Source organism: Balaenoptera ricei, chromosome 20, assembly GCF_028023285.1.
Source record: "Balaenoptera ricei isolate mBalRic1 chromosome 20, mBalRic1.hap2, whole genome shotgun sequence".
In the NCBI taxonomy this organism is placed as follows: Eukaryota; Metazoa; Chordata; class Mammalia; order Artiodactyla; family Balaenopteridae; genus Balaenoptera; species Balaenoptera ricei.
The window spans coordinates 2,536,853-2,553,725 of NC_082658.1; the positions used below are offsets into that span (position 1 = coordinate 2,536,853).

Here is a 16,873-nt window from a genome sequence, read left to right on the forward strand (position 1 = left end):
TTTTATTTTCAAATATTCCTTCTTATGAAGAAAATTCCATAATCCTTCTTCAGAAACTAAATATGTATTTTAGTAGCTATGACATTCTTCTTTGAATAAAAATTGCCATTTAAACCCAATACTGCTTGTTCCTTTCTTAGAAGATACATGAAAAAATACTGTAATCATCATTCAGCTCTTTTCACATCAATAATCTTAATTTTTAAACACTTTCTTGAAGTTTTATTTACAAGCAAGCAGTCTTCACCACAGGAGGTTCAGAACATGTCATGAAATGGGAAAAAAACCGTAGGCTCAGTACTTAACTTTACTACTTATTAGCTGTGTGAGAACAGGTAAGCAATTTAACTCCCGGAACTTTAGTATCCTCACCCACAATACCTAGCTGATCCCAAGGGGCTGTTAAGATCAAATGTAGTTACAGACATGAAAATGCTTTGTAAATTATACAGTATTACTTAAATGTGAATTCTCATGATTTTCCAGACCTTGAAGGTGCACATGGAGCTCCAGGATTGATCTGAAGAAAGAGGGTGTTAATTCAACATCCTACCAGTTAAGTTACCATGTATGTATGTACAGTCTCACGTTCAGAGTTCTGCCATTAAAAAGAGAGAACTTTAAAAAAAAAAAATCTACATACATTTCTACTATTCTGGCATCTAAGTTAATACACACTGACTTGGATTTCTTTAGCGTATATACTTTTGTCCTGCTCAGAATTACCAATGAATTTCATTCTCAACATTTCTGATGAGTTCTTCTTAGCTGACATGCTAAATTCTTATGGCTATCATGCTGCTTATGCTTAATATGATAAACCAACAAATATATTCTATACTAGTAAGATAAAATTATTAAATAGTAATACACCAGAAAGAAATCACTGAGGAAAAAGCTATTTGGCTCATGGTTGTATAAACATCTTCTATTCAGTGACACATTATCCAATAATGTGTGACACACACTAGAAGTCAATTACAACTAACAATCCTATATGACGGAAGATAACAGGTTATTTTCTTATTTTCTACAATTCAGCATTTCATTAAATCAATCATCCTGGCATCAGCATTACTGTCTTTACCATGTATTTCTAGTTTCTTAATAGTTACGTGAGTCAGAATCAAAATGAAATATTCCTTCAAATCTTTTATACTATACAAATATGCTTATTTTATAAATGGTCTATGAATTAAATATAAAATATTAAAACATAAAATGTGCTTCCTATTACCAAGACTACAAATTAAAGTTTCACAAGAATCATAAGGCAGCAGAATTAAATGATGTTAGGATTTCTATAAAACTATGTTTTGGTGAAAGGACATATATCTAAATGTTAAGAATGGTATTTACTCAATAAAGCAAACAGCAAAATACTGAAGACGCTTTCTGTAAGAGACAGAATACACATGTAAGCTCACAATACCGTTAGGAAGGTGATCAGTAGAAACCTTCTGCATGATGTCTCTTGTAATATTAGTCACTGGTGTAAATCCAAGAATTAAGTTAGAGAGGATAGATTTGTCCATGGGGTTAAGTTCCATGTCAGGCACTTCTTCATATTTCTTATTTGGATGCATCATGCTAATTAATATTAACCAAAATAAAAAAAATAGTGGAAAAAGAATTTCCTATAATAAAGGAAACAAACAAAATGATTATAAAATATAACAGTGGCAGCAAAAATCATCAAGATCTCTATGAATATAACTAATACTAACAAAAAACATGAGGAACTTGGGTCTCCTTTCTTAAGGACAAAAACTAAAAGCAATTCTATCCTAAAAGAAATACTGTGCTGAACCTAACCCAACAGCATATGAATTTTTCCTTTACATTCAATTTTACTAAACTATTTTAAAATTCAAGTCACCATAATACATTTAAATGACATAAAAGCTAACATTTAAACATCTTAGATTACTAATATAAAATATAATAATAAATTTACTCATACATGACTTTATTTAAAGTAACTTACCAAACATCTGTAATAGGGATCACCATAAAAATGTCTTTATTCAAGTCTGAATTAAAACTCATGCTTTAATTACAGCTAAGTTTCTACTACTAAAACTATACTCAATTGTATTCAATAATAGTCAACTTTAATAGGGATGAACTCTTTATTGTTTCATCTTGCTGTTTAATTGTTCTGCTGGCTTCGGGAGAAGATCAACAATACCATTCCATCCTTTAAAATCACTATTAACTGGTTAGCCAGAGTTCTTACTTTCTTCCACCTTTTAAAGTAATGTATGCTAAATAAATAAATAATAAAGTAATGTATGCTTGTGGGAACAAATATGTGACATAATTTTAGTAATTATGGGCAGTTCAATCCAGAGTCCAAAAGATGGGCAGCCATAAGGAATAAACTGTGGAATAATGTTCCATGAAGTTATCTGCAGAATTTATTTTTCATTCCATGAAACGGGAAATGCATGCCTCAAGGTTCAAAATCAAGCACTGATATTAGAAATTAACTAAATTTAGACATCGTTATTAAAATTTTTGACATTCAGAAAACATGGGATAATTTAGGTATTTTTCTGAGGCCAACACAACAAGTTTTTACAAGCAAATTAAAGGGACCTAAGAATATAAAATTATAATAAAAATGTATCCAGCAAAACAAATCATCTTTCAAAGATGGAACATATTAATGCAAAATAAACTGCAATAAGACATAATGGTCATTTAACTTACCTGAACGCTACTTTTTTTAGTCCTGCATTTAACTAGGTAATTCTTCAGTAGGAGTGTTCTGGTCTGTCTCCAAACTCCAACTTCCCTAATTGCAGTAGCCATGTTTTCTGGATTAGTTTACTAAAGAAAGGAGATTGGAAAAAAAGAAATTGGAACCACACAGTCAAGTATATGCCATTTCTAATGTCAGAGACAGACAGATGTTTCAGCCTCAGGCTAGACAGTTAAGCAGACCCCACACTGTCTCTCCTACCCGGACGGAATGTGTGGAACAGCAATGTGAAGATTCTGAAAAGTAAACAGTAGCATGTGAAACAAGGGGGAACCGGAATTCCACTTTTTCTCTTCCAGTGTCCTCTAAACTGGACGCACTGGAAGTGGGCACTGGGACACAGAGGCAGTTCCGGAGGAAGCTCTCTAGTTCTGGTTCGATAGGAAACGGAAGTCTTCTGCTCACGGAGAACGGGGAAACACCCAGTCTTTTATCCTTTTCTACATTCTCCTGTGCCCTTGTCCCCAAGCAACCCCGTTTACAGCAGTGTCAGACTGCAGTGATGAAAGCTGAACCCAGCCAAACTCTCTCCTCTGAGTGGAGCTTCTTCCACAAGGGTCGGGGGACAAACCCCGCCGCTTTCCGCTCTGTCGCCTTCCAGCCACAGGGCCCTGCATGCGGCACATGCAGTCGCCGAAGTGCATGGTCCAGTGGGGCAGGAAAACCCTAGCTTGGTGGCTGGAAGATGGAAAAGAGGAGCCACAGGGAATCCAAAAGCAGCAGGGAGAGCAAATGAAAAGAGGAGCTCAGGGGAGCAACACAGTGAAGTTGTTTATGAGCTCCTGGACTAACCCCCACTCTGGGTAAACGTGGATCTAATCCTGCTCTGTGCACCAAACACTTGAGGAACTGAATTCACAGACAGACCACTGCCCAGATCCAGATGGGTCACTGGGCGGCACACACGGACAGATCCAATCTGCACTGCAAAGGCTTCTGAAAACTAAACCGAAATTAGAACCACAGTTCAGAGAATGTGGGCAGAAACTGAACACCTGAACCTAACCAGGTGGACAGCACGCTAAAAGAAGACATCAGTGCTCTCTATGGGATGGAAACAAAACCCGCAGTCTCACACAACCCAAAATGACTCCGGTAATGAAGCATGTGAAAAATGTCAACTCTACCCACAGGTGCCACTGCCAAGATGACACAGATTTTGAAATTATCTGACGAAAACTTTAAAGCAGCTATTTAAAAAGTGCTCCAGCAAACAATGGCAAGAAAACATTCATTTCATTCTTGAAAACAATGAAAGTGTCAGCAAAGAAACAAGACATCAAGCAGCACCAAACAGTAATTTTAGAACAGAAAAACACAGCAACAAATAAACACAATCCATAGAATGGGTTCAAAAACAGAATGGAGACAACAGAAAAACAGTCAGTAAACTTGATAGATCAAGAGAAGCTACTCAATCTGAACAAAAGAGAGAAAAAAGGTTTTGTTGTTGTTGTTGTTGTTTTAACAATTAACAGTACCTCAGAGAATTGTGAGACGGTAACAAACGGTCTAACATCCAAACAATCAGAGACCCAGGAAGACAGAAGAGTGTTAGTGCTGCAAAACATATTTACAGAATTACCGGCTGAAAACTTCCCAGATTTGGCCAGAGATGAAACACCTAAGAGTTTCAAGAAGCCTGATGAAACCCAAACAGGATAAATCGAAGGAAAGCCACACTCAAACACATCGTGATTAAACTGCTAAAAATTAAAGACAGTGAAAAATCTTGAGAGCAGCCAGAGAATAACCACTGCATCACCTACAGGAATACTGCTTTGAATGAGAGCAAATTTCTCATAAGAAACTCCGTGGCTAACCTGGGTACTCATACACGGCTGGCGGGACTGCAAAGTGGTTTAGCTGCTGAGGAAAACAGTTTGGCAGTTCCCCCAAAGTTAAAGAGTTCCTACACGATCCCACTATTCCATGGGGACTCAAACAAGTGCACGTTCACGCAGGGTCATAACTGCCAAGACGCAGAAACAGCCCAAATGTCTACCAACAGACGAAGGTAAAGACAAATTGTGGTGTATACGCCCAATGATTGACTATTTACCGTAAAGAGGAACGCAGTACCGATGCACGCTACAACGTGGATGAACCTCCAAAGCATTACGTTACGTGGAAGAAGCCAGACACAAAAGGTCAAATAGGGTTCCATTTATATGAAATTTCCAGAATACACAAATCCACAGAAATGGAATGCAGACTGGTAGCTGCCAGAGGAGAAGGGGAGGAAGTGCTTAATGAGTACAGGGTCTCACTTCGGAGTGACGGAAACAAATTTCACCTCAGTATACTTTTTGAGCTGTACGACCTAAATCACTGCATCTCAGGCCCAGTAGCTCTCTTCCAGGCTAAGCTGACCCTCTGGAGGCCCCTGGGGCCCCTTCTGCGAGTGGACCTCTGCTGGAGCCACGTCGCAGTTCTTCAAAGAGGTGATATGCAAGCAGAAGCCAGCCTGGCCGGGCTCCTGAGTGCACTCTCCGCGGTCCCTGCTCCAACTGGCTCGGCCCCGTCACCTAAAAAGGTATCGAGAGGGCAGCTTGGAGGAGACACCGAAAAGTCCCGCTAAGCCTTCTTCAGAGAGATATTTGTTCCTTGTTTTATATAAACCTATTTGATGGCAGCCACTGGTGTGACCCCCTCTACAACAAGAACAGTCTGTTCCAAGCTGGCTGACCGTCTCCACCTGGATAAAAAAGCAGGCAACTTTTTAGAGGCAGCTTGTCTTACCCCCCAAAAGGCAATATACATAATTAAAGTTTGGATCAAATAAACATCCTCTCTATATGTACAGAAGAGAGTTTTTTCTTAAATTTAATGATGAGATTTAGACAACTTCCATTCCCTTTGCACTTTTTTCTATTTTCTCAATTTTCCCATCAATATGTGTTCCTTATATGGTGGGGAAAAAAGTAATTGCACAATTAGACATACTGTAAAAATATTAGATGAGTAAATTAAAAAGAGCAAAATTGCAGCAGCCAAGAAAGGAGGATACACTCAAAATAAATTCTTCCAACAGCCTCATTCCTGTTATATCAGATCCTGCAATGAGTAGGTGATCATCTCTAGGCCGATGAAAGAAAGGAAGAAAGGAAGGAAGGAAGGAGGGAGGGTGGAAGGGAGAGACGCAGACGGATCACTCTCATTCGAGGATGATTTACTACGAAACAGAGAAACACTAACCAATTTAACAGCAAGAACATTCTCAAGTTATCTGCCAAAACACATTAATTTACCGGGAGCCACTGAATTATTCATTCAGATTGAACACTGCACGCTTGATGCTTCATTTTTAGAAAAAAGGCCCCTCCTAAAGCAGCTGATGGACTCACAGTATTCTTCCTTCTTTTGAGAACTGCTCCCTGAACTCAGGGTTGAGTCTTTAACGGCCTTGCCTGAAGCCCATGAACCTGTGCACCCACCCCGCCATCCCAACAGACACACCACGACTACCATCACCACGACTACTTCTGAGTGGTAGCACTTAAGTTTTCTCCGGGCAGAGTGGAATTTTTAACTAAGAGACCCAGAGACTGGGAGTCATGGAAACAGATTAATAGAAACATTTAAGAAAGTTCATACATTCTCCGTACTAGGCTTTCCCCTAAGGTTTGATACCTACTGTGCCCAAAACCTGATTCTTCTTCCTTGGACTATGTGAAATGCCCTATTATCTACCCAGTATATTTTATTTTCACTTAAGCTGGCTAGATCAGTTTCTATTTCTCACATCAAAGGACTCAACCAGTGTAACAGTATAATGTGTTCTTAACTCCATGGTTAGAAAACTCCGAAGGATAACAGCGGTTTTCAAAGTGAAGTGTGTCAGGAACAAAGGGAAATGTTAAAGACCCACATGCCTCCCTGCCTACTAAGTGTACAATTCCACTGACGCTAATGGGAGTGAGCGTGCAGGGCCCAATAAAAAGTGGAGAACCACTGATGTAGTTTTTAAAGTAGCTTTAAAGTCATATTAACAGGGAAATGTCTCTGCAGAAGATGACATACAATGACTAATCAAAGGAGTCACTTCAGTGTCTATTCAGCCTCAGTTTTGTCCTTTCTTCCAAAGCACAAAATCCCTTCTGAAGCAAAAGGAGTTTTCATGCTGTTTTCCTTTTGCCCCTGAGCTCTATTCTAGGTAGATTTTTCTTCCTCATCATTTTTCCTCGGCCAGAATGTCTTCTGTCTCAGCGCAGAAAGAATTCAGGGAGAGGCAGAGTGAGAGGGAAGGAAGAGTTTGTCAGTACAGGACGCTTGTGAGAGACACAAGCCCACAGGCAAGGGAGTGCCGCCCCGAGAACTCAGCGGGCTACATTTTTATAAGCAAAGGAAAAGTGGGGACGGGGTAAAAGACCACCTTCTTTTTCATTCTTCAAGTCTTCCACTATTAACTCCTCCTACATGGTGGCGGGGGAGTTTTTGACCCCATATGGCCCAACCGGGATTGTCACGGCGCTATGGAAATGAGCAAAACGGCGGTACTGTTATACATACTATGATACTGTAAATTATTTCAGGTTTTGGTATAATGTCACCTTTCCCCGATATCTCTGCTCTTAGTGCATGCAGACATGTAAGCCCCTTCTCGAGGATCATTAACTTGCCGACTTCACTGGGCAGGATGTGGGTCTCATGCCACCATTGTTTTATTGTTTGGGGGCATGTCTCGTGCTTCTGCTGCTTGGTTCTGTTGTTAAGCAAACCTGCTCTCTTGAGTGATTGTTAACTTACAGGGTCTCCCATACTTTTTCTTTATTTATGATCCCCTAGTGGGATTAACTATTTAATTACCTACTTTGTCTCCCTCCTCTGTCCCTGTCAGAATGACCAAAAGAATACATACACATAAAGCTGAAAATGGTGCCTGGAACATGGCAAGTAATTACACATGTTGATCACTACTGTCTATAAAAGTAGTATAACTAATATCCTCAAGGGATATCATACTCATGAAACAAGGGCAAAGCAATTAAGAGAAAGCTGCTAGAGAATTTGGAAATGGAACAGACAGATAGAAATAAAATTCTTGCTAGCTGGGGTGAATGCCAAATCGGTGAGTTAGAATGATGACTGAGTCAAGGAAATTCCCCCAGAATGGATGGCCGAAGGACAAACGGAAGAAAATGATGACCAGAAAGTATGAACTCTGTTGTGAAGTATATAGATGAATCAGTGCTATGAGTCACCTGAACAAACTGATGTTTCTTATATTCATAAGCTCCAGTCTAATCATGTGAAAAATGTTAAATTACAATAACCTTGAACTTCTATCTACTCAAATTATTAAAACAAAACATCTTAAAGAAGAAAAATCAATTGCTTGTTTTCTTCAAGAAAGTAAACACCTGGTTTGGGTGTTTGAAAACTAAAATGAAACATTCTTAACATCGATTCTTCATTAACTTTTAGTTTAATGTTCGTCTAACCAGTAACTTCAAAGCTGTAGACAGGTTTTTATAAACTGACAACAATGAACCTATTTGCCCACCTGGGCACCCACAACCCACGGAGTCTAAGCAGGTGCAATTTGAAAAGGGCCGTGGGGAATAAATCAGGCGAGGAGGGCTGTGCATCATGATGTGAAGCACTAACTACTGTAAAAGGCTCCTTGCAAACCACAGGTGCTGAGGGAAATATTGTGCTGCTTCTTCAAGTGTTGAGACCACAGTGTCTCTGAGAATTAATGGTTGTCCTTTGGGAGAAGACAGAAGGAAAAAGAAAAGAGGGGAGCCTATACCTCCCACTGGTGGGGTGATCATAAAGTCCCCTCTGCTCCCCCCGCCCCACACTGCTTTGCAGGGTAGGGAGGGGGGATTTGGGATGGAGGAAGGATATGGGAAGGCAGTGCTTCCTATACTGAAGACCTCTGCCGAAGATAAAGAGACGGTGTCTGAGCTGAAACCAAGCCCTATGGGCGGGGCAGTGAGGTTTCCTGAAAGAAAGGTGGAAATCCACCCCGCAGAGGTGACATGAAAGTGGCTCTTCTGACTCAAGTGCACAGCTGAAAACAGGGCTGAAAAGTTAGAAACGAGGCATGGCCAGCAAGGGGACATCTGTAAAAAGTTTAACTTGTCCTGTGCCTTTTCCTGGACCAAAAGAAAACCCATATTTAGCATAAAGCTCTAAATTTCCTCCTTCTACGCTATAATTCCCCTTAATTATCCCAAACGTTATAGCCTTATGTGGCGAGATTCAAAAGGACAAAAGGAAAAGGCAGTAAAGGATGCTTGGCCTGCCCCACATTTAACATTGTCTGTAAGTGGGAAGAGAATCATACAGTCAACATCCAGGGCGAGTTTACTCACAAGTAACAGAGTTCACACAAGCCCAGGGCGCTGTAAATAGAGACGACCAGACAACCGTAACAAAGCAGCTTTTTGAGCAGACAACACATGTACGACCTTCTCTTTTGCAATGTATATTAGAAGACGACCCTTGAAAGCACAAGTTAACAACTTAAGTACAATAAAACTTCTAATGGCATATTTTTAACAAATCGTACTTTTTGGAAAACTTATAATACTTGATACAGTTCCAAAGCCTCACCAAGGCAGTACCTTTAAAACTCTTTAACAAAGCCAATTCTTAACTGCTCAAGAACTATGACAAAGACATAGAAATAAGGGTACAAAGTTATTTTTAAGAATCTTTAAAGTTTCTTTCCATTGCTCCACAGCATATCTGGGGAATGTGTTAAGTTTGTTATAGAGCTTTAAATAATAATTAGTTTTATACACCTAGTATCACTGACGGTTTAATTAAATATTCAACTTTCTGTTGGAGGAAGGAGGGAACGAAAAGTGCTCACTGAACTGAGAAAGCACCTTGCGACCGAAAAACAAAACGAGGCAGGCAGCCCCACGTAATCAATGGATCAGTTTATCACAGGGTAACTCACAGGGTGGGCTCGGGATCGGCGACAACGACCTGCACGCGTTAGCAGCTGCACTCCACACCGGCGGGGGCCACTGGGACGACTTTATAGCTAACCTAGAGTATGGAGGCAGGTGCTTGGAAACGGGACGTGCACTCCTAATTCAAAATTCATGAATGGGTCACGAGTCTCGTGGGCGCCGGGAATATACATCATCATTGTTTGGGGACTAACGGAGCATAGAGGCCACCTGATCTTAATGATTATTAAAACAGTTTCTATTAACTGCAAAGCCTTGACAACAGAGAAGTGACTTACTGCACAGTTCAGTCCTGGGTAGGGTGGGTGAAAGGACAGGGTAAACTGTAAGAGCCCAAGATGGCGTCAGTGATGCTAACAGCCATATATCCATACTTTTCCTAGATAAAAATAATTCACATTAAATCTAATAAATTGCAAGAAAACGGAAAGCCCACTAAAACCCATCTTCCTTTTCTAATGCATTAATAGTTGACTTAAAGACTAAATTTACATAACCCAAAATTCAGTATCAGAAATTCACTACTGTATTAAAGAAACATTGATTACTATATTATATGTGCTACGAAATATATTTCATCTTTCTCAAAGCAGTAAAAATGTGCATGACCTTTAGAAATAACTGTCAGAAAAAATTATCTAGAATGTATTAATTTTAGTTCTGAGAGGAAAAGATTAAGATTATATCCTGTAAAACAAAGGAATTGAGCCATCCGAATGTTCACAGCCATCCTGGCAAAAGATGTGGTCAGTCACCTTAGCAAGTTCGAAAAGATTCTTGGAAAGGATCTTAGCTGAAAGTGTCCCCAACAGAGGACTATTAGAGGTGACCTCTGATCCACTCAAGCAGAGCTGATTAGTACTCCTTTGTTCCAATAAATAAACTGTAATTGCAGTTACCATACTGTGCCATCACGATTTGTTTACATCTTAATCTTGAACTTGACCATGAAATCCGTGACAAAAAAGACTGCCTTCTTTATCTTTGCTTCTCTACCACCCATGGTAATACTAAAACGAGTATCATCTTACCGCAAGTTCCTTTATCCAGATTTGCTGAGTGTCTTTATAGATCAAAGTTCTGTAACGGAGGCCGAGGGGCTTAAATCCAGCCCACAGCCTATTTTGTACAGCCCAGTAGTTAGGAATGTTTTTCACATTTTTAAATGGGGGGGGGAAAAACTCAAAGAATAACAATATTTTGTGACATGTAAAAATTATAGGAAGCTCAAATCTCGAGACCAGAAATAAAGTGTTCTTGAGGCAGAGCCATGCTCAGCCGTTTCTGTGCTGCCTGTGACTGCTTTGTGCTACAACGGCAGAGTTCAGTAATCAAGACAGAGACCACGTGGTCCACAAAATCTAAAACATTTACTATCTGGCTCTTCACAGGAAAAGCTTGCTGACCACCGTTACAGACAAAAGGAGGAAGAAAGAAGAAAAGCGGCATAGTCATTAAACATTTACCGAGGGATTTATGCACCAAACTTTTTTTTAAAAAAAACAAAATGGAGTTAGACACTGTCACTGACTTTGCAGACAGATAAAATTTAATATAATGTGATAAGTGCAACTGGGGGAAAGAGTCTGGGAAAGAGTGGAATGCAAATTCCAGACAGGGAAAAAGAATGGAAGAACTAGACTCCCCAAAGGGGCTTGACTTGTGTAAAGAACAGGGAAACCTGCAATGAGGCAGAGGCTCGGGCAAAGTGAATTGGGGCAAAAAGGGCAGGTGTACCCTCTAGATGACACTGTTAGGACAGGCCCTGGAAACAGGTTGTCAAATACCTTGTATGCAAAGTTAGACTAGACATCTTTATTTTGTGTACCCATACTTCCTTGACTGCACTTTTCATACCTAAGAATAATTGCTTAATTGCCTGGCAATCCCATATTTCACTAGTCCTTTCACTCTCCTAATCCCCAAACCCCCAAAGCTTCCACCCACAGCATCGCCCTCAAATGATGACCTTGACCCCCACTTCACTGAGAAACTGAAGCCATCAGGAGAAATTCCCAAAACGTTCCACTACCCCTTCTATCCACCTACCTACAGCCGCATCAGAGGTAATGTTATACATTTCAACAAGGTGCCATTTCGGCCTAAACCGAAGATTTTGTTTCCACTAGAACTCTGAGCGATAAAAGCTAAATGGAATCTGGTATCAACGATACCTTTAAGATTTATTTTTTAGAAGAAGAGGTTAAGAACATTTTGGCAGATGACTTGAAAGAAGTTCCTGCCCAGCTACACACATCACTGGCTTCTCAACTAATAAAACAAAAGCACTATTGGGACTTCTCTGGTGGCGCAGTGGTTAAGAATCCACCTCCCAATACAGCTGATGCGGGTTCAATCCCTGGTCAGGGAACTAGATCCAACATGCATGCCACAACTAAGAGTTCGCATGTCACAACTAAGGAGCATGTGTGCCACAACTAAAGGAGCTAGTGAGCTGCAACTAAGGAGCCTGCCTACCTCAACTAAGACCCAGCACAACCAGAAATAAATTAAAAAAAAAAAAAAAGGCACTATTAAAATCAAGCCTTTTACAGGAATTCCATGGTGGTCCAGTGGTTAGGACTCAGCACTCTCACTGCTGAGGGCCAGGTTCAATCCCTGGTCAGGGAACTAAGATCTCACAAGCAGTGCAGCACAGTCAAAAAAAGAAATCAAGCCTTTTAACTTAACAGGGGATAAATTATAAATGTTCTCTTCTTCTCTAGTGTTTTAAAATTTACTGAAGGTAGTATAATAATAAAAGAAAATAATAACTGTCAATATGATTTAACCTAAATTTTATGACAGTATTTCTTGCTGAATGGGAAAATAATGCAACGGTACCCACATGACAAGTTATCCAATACCTTTTCTTATATATAACAGGTTCCTAAAAACTTGTGCTTAAAACTATTCTAGTCCGATTAATTCACACACTAGCAAAGATTCAGGTTTATGAGAATACTACGAAATTCTTTTATGCAATCATCTTCTCAAGCTCAAGGGCAGAGATTACAAATCGTATTTATCTTGGCATTCTTGGCACATAGCTTAGCATCTAGAATATAGGAGACACTCAGATAAACCTGTAACGTATTAATAAACTTGCTTTGACCCTGAATGCAAGATTTCCCTATACTGAATCCTGTTTGAAGGAAAGTACACTTAAACAGCACATATTCCAGGATTAATGCCTTACTAGTTAGCTTTTAACCCAAATACCCCCAAGAGCCCTAACTGCCCTAATAATGTTCTCTTGCACGGAGTCTTCCCTAAAAATATGTAACATCGCTCTCTGGATGGAAGCAAAATATCGTGCATCAAGGACGAGTCTGGCATCCCTGGGTTGGAATCTCAGCCCTTTTGGCTAGTTGGGACGGCAATAAGTGACTTAACTTTCTTGGGAAGCGTTTTCCACATCTGCCCAATAGAATAAGACCCCTCCGACCTCCAAAGGATGCTGGCAAGACTGAATGAGATAATACTGAACCTGGCTCACGGTTCGGAGTCCAACATACGCTCCTTTTCTCCCTTTATGTTCCTGCACAACGTCTTCGATGGAAAGTAAACGTGATTGCCTTTATTCTTTCAGACTTACTAATTTAGAAACGTCTGTCCAAGCCTTGGGAGCCCAAGAGCAAGCAACCCTCCTGCAGCTATTAGCGCCGGCAGCCTCCCGAGCTTTCGCGTCTGCTGTAGTATCAATACTTCCACGCCTGGAGCCTTGCGTTTCAGGAATCAGGGCATCTCCCCCCAAACCGTGCCCCGAGCTCTGCGCATCTCTCCCGAACTCCTCCTAACGCGCAGAGTGAGGGGCAGCCCGAAGCCCCCAGGGGAACCCGCGCTCGGGGCCAGGTGTTCAGAGGGAATTTCCTTCCCAGCATCTCCGCCCTCCGCAACGGCGCCCTGAGCATGGAGACCACCCCGGCCAACCCAAGGCGGGGGTCCCGCGGCGACCCCGGCATCCGCACCCCGACACCCCGGGGGCGAACAGCATCCTCCTCCACAGGACGCGCCGCAACCTCGGGGACTCTCCTGCCCCCCAGCCGCCGGCTCGGCCCCCTCCGAGCCCCGCTGCACTCCGCGCCCCAGACCCCCCGGCCGCACCCACCGCCCCTCCCCCGCCGGCCGCCCCTCCTCGACCCCTCACCCCCTCCCAGGGGTGACAGCCACCCCGGCGGGCCTCACACCCCGCAGCCCTGGGCGACCGCGTCACCTCAGGGCCGGGCCGCAGCGCCGACAGGCCGGGACGCGCGGAGTCTGCGGGGACCACAGCTCGGAACAGTGTCCGAGAGGGCGGCCGCACGCGCGCGCCCGACGCCGCAGGACCGCGAGGGGAGGGGCGGAGACGGGAGGGGCGGAGAGGGGAGGGCGCGGCGCCGGAAGCCGCGCTCCGCCCCGCGCAGGACGCACCTGGGGGCGGGGCTCCCCGAGGACGCAGCCCGCGGACGGGCGCGCTCCCGCCGCTCGGCCCCGCGCATCCCGGCGCAGGCGCGGCGAGCGACCCTGGGGGCGGGGCTGCGAGGGGCGGGGCTTAGGGGGCGGGGCTGCGAGGGGCGGGGCTGCGAGGGGCGGGGCTGCGAGGGGCGGGATCCCTGGGTCCGCCTGGCCGCCGGTCTCTGCAGCGCGGCCTCGTGGCTCAGCCCCACGGCACCCGGCGCCTCGGATCTGCCTGCTTCGTGGGGACCTCGCCCTTCTCCCCCCCGGGACACAGGCAGAAACAACGGGCTTGAAGTCAGGGACTCCGGTTTGAGTCCAAATTCTGCAGTATCCTGGCGGGTGACCTTGGTCCGCCGCCCCATCCTTATCTGCCTCCTGCGTCATACCCACTAAGAATCCTTTCTTCTCTGCCTCTCGGCTTTTGAGCGGTCCCCTCCCAGGTCTGCATTCCGCAGCCCCTTCTCCTTCCCGCCGCCCCGTGTGGGGTGCAGTGTCCTCGTGCCATCAGACCCTGACCTAGGACATGTGGACATTAAGGATGCTTTAGATTCCGAAATGTCCTCCTGAGAGTCTGGGATGTGGCAGATCCTGAATCTTCCAAATGGCCTGAGACATACCGCATCTGTGGGAGAGTCTATACCGCACTTATTTTTGCTAAAAATGTAAACTGGTGTTCTGAGTTTTACTGCCCAAAGTGACCTAAATGGTGGTCAGAGTTATTGCAAAGGAAGAAAAGCTCACAACAGATTTTTACTCTCCAGATTTCTGTATGGTCACATTTCTTTGCACAGTTTTTTTTACTTTTGGGGAATTTAACTATTTTAAGACCTTAAAAATTCCGTTGATCCTGTATACATTGTGTATTTTTATTTTTTTTCACTTATCTTAGTTTTTCTGCTTCTTAAATTTAAACCAAATCTCTCCAACAGTCACTCTAAGTTCTACCAAAAAAAAACAAACAAACAAGGAAACGTGTTATTCCTCCTACTGAATATGGATTAAACAGGAAATTCAAAGAGCTTTAGCGGAATCCATGATTAAAAATCTGGCAGTGAGGGCTTCCCTGGTGGCGCAGTGGTTGGGAATCTGCCTGCCAATGCAGGGGACACGGGTTCGAGCCCTGGTCTGGGAAGATCCCACATGCCGCGGAGCAACTGGGCCCGTGAGCCACAAGGACTGAGCCTGCGCGTCTGGAGCCTGTGCTCCGCAACAAGAGAGGCCGCGATAGTGAGAGGCCCGCGCACCGCGATGAAGAGCGGCCCCCGCTCGCCGCAACTGGAGAAAGCTCTCGCACAGAGATGAGGACCCGGCACAGCCAAAAATAAATAAATAAATAGAAATTTAAAAAAAAAAAAAAATCTGGCAGTGAGAGTCAGGGGAAGGGAGACAATGTTCTAGGAATTACATCAGAAAACTGAAGAAGGCAAGTAGTGAAAACTATACATGATGTATTTTTTTCTCTTTTGGAATATCTAAGACATTTTAGTTACAAGTTCAGAAGAATGCATTCTTAATGGCCTAGGATTTGTGGGCATGTAAATAAATGGAGGTCAAAAATAAATCTACTTGTGACAATGTGTTACTGAAATATACATTCACCCCAATTCTCCGATTGTACTTCTCACTAGTTGCCTCAACCGCTTTAACTTCAGAAGTCTATGCATCATTTCTACCACTATTCTAGACATCTGTTTCCTGAGTTTCTTATCCTTGCAATGTTGTCTGTCATTCAGTCTGCCTATACTTCTGCTCTTACTTCAGGATAACATGACCAAAACCAAAAAAAAACTCATCACCCCGGACAAAATGATCTCACTTTCCTCTCAACTGCACACATGCTACCATCTTGTTCACGTCATTTTACTTATATACTCTCTTCAATCATATTGTAAGTAGTCTGAGATTAAGAGCTTTTTCTTATACCAATTTAAATTTCCAGGTCTTGTGCATCATAATGGTGTACAGTAAATGCTGTGGGTAACACTGCTGATGAGAAAACACATGTACAGCAGTATGTAAACACTGTCATTATTATCCCCCCAAAAGGTCACCATGCACTGAACAAAATCTACCTAATAAAAGAAAGATTTTAAATTCTTCTTATGGATGGATGACAAAGTTATGAAAATACAGTTTGTGGAATCATATTAACAGAGAGAATACTAAATAAGACCTTTTTTTTTAAATATTTTAATTGAGGAGCCTTTATTATTCACATCACAAACACTAAAAATAAATTATTCAGAAAGTAATAAGACCTTTTTAATAAAAAGACTGCTGCAAAGTGATGAACTGGCCATGACATGTTTTACCGTATCTTTGAGCCAGCTACTTAGCAGACTGCATGTACCTTGTGAACAATTTAGCCACATAATCTCGATCTAAATTTCCATAGTTACCAGGTCCCGGTACTAAATAAGCAGCTGCAGGAAAGATGTTCCTTTCCAAGCTTCTGTGTCTAGGAAAAAGCAAACAAGCTATACTGCTTGGTTGTCATGGTGGCAACCCAAATCCCCATATCCAATTAATACATTTCTAGACAAATAAATCACATGGGAACACACAGACCATAGAAGTCGTAGATCGAGATGTAACAAGTTGCCTAGTCAAACAAAATAAACGAGGACGCACCAGAATTTTCACAGTATTTAACGCAGAGAAAGAGAATTTGTCTTGCTTGCTACTCTAAACGCCAACCTACATCCTAACCTCCTGCTGGCGAACAATGGATTCT

At 42.5% G+C, this 16,873-nt stretch overlaps 1 protein-coding gene across 8 annotated transcripts in view; it reads right to left on the reverse strand.

Annotated features, from left to right (window-relative positions):
- ABCA5 (ATP binding cassette subfamily A member 5) overlaps window positions 1-14,016 on the reverse strand; it is a 63,394-nt gene extending 49,378 nt beyond the window's left edge. For 3 of the 8 annotated variants that reach the window (XM_059908252.1, XM_059908257.1, XM_059908259.1), the window contains exons 1-3: window positions 13,916-14,016; window positions 2,716-2,835; window positions 1,433-1,637 (exon numbers count right to left, since the gene is read on the reverse strand). In XM_059908252.1, coding sequence (XP_059764235.1) covers window positions 1,433-1,637; window positions 2,716-2,817 — 307 coding nt within the window. In that variant the 5' untranslated portion in view covers window positions 2,818-2,835; window positions 13,916-14,016. Of the gene's footprint in view, window positions 1-488; window positions 599-1,432; window positions 1,638-2,715; window positions 2,836-9,683; window positions 9,766-9,977; window positions 10,065-13,297; window positions 13,404-13,849 lie in introns of those variants that run through there. The other 5 variants (XM_059908254.1, XM_059908256.1, XM_059908255.1 and 2 more) reach the window with 5 other exon arrangements.
- Window positions 14,017-16,873: the final 2,857 nt, after the last annotated feature.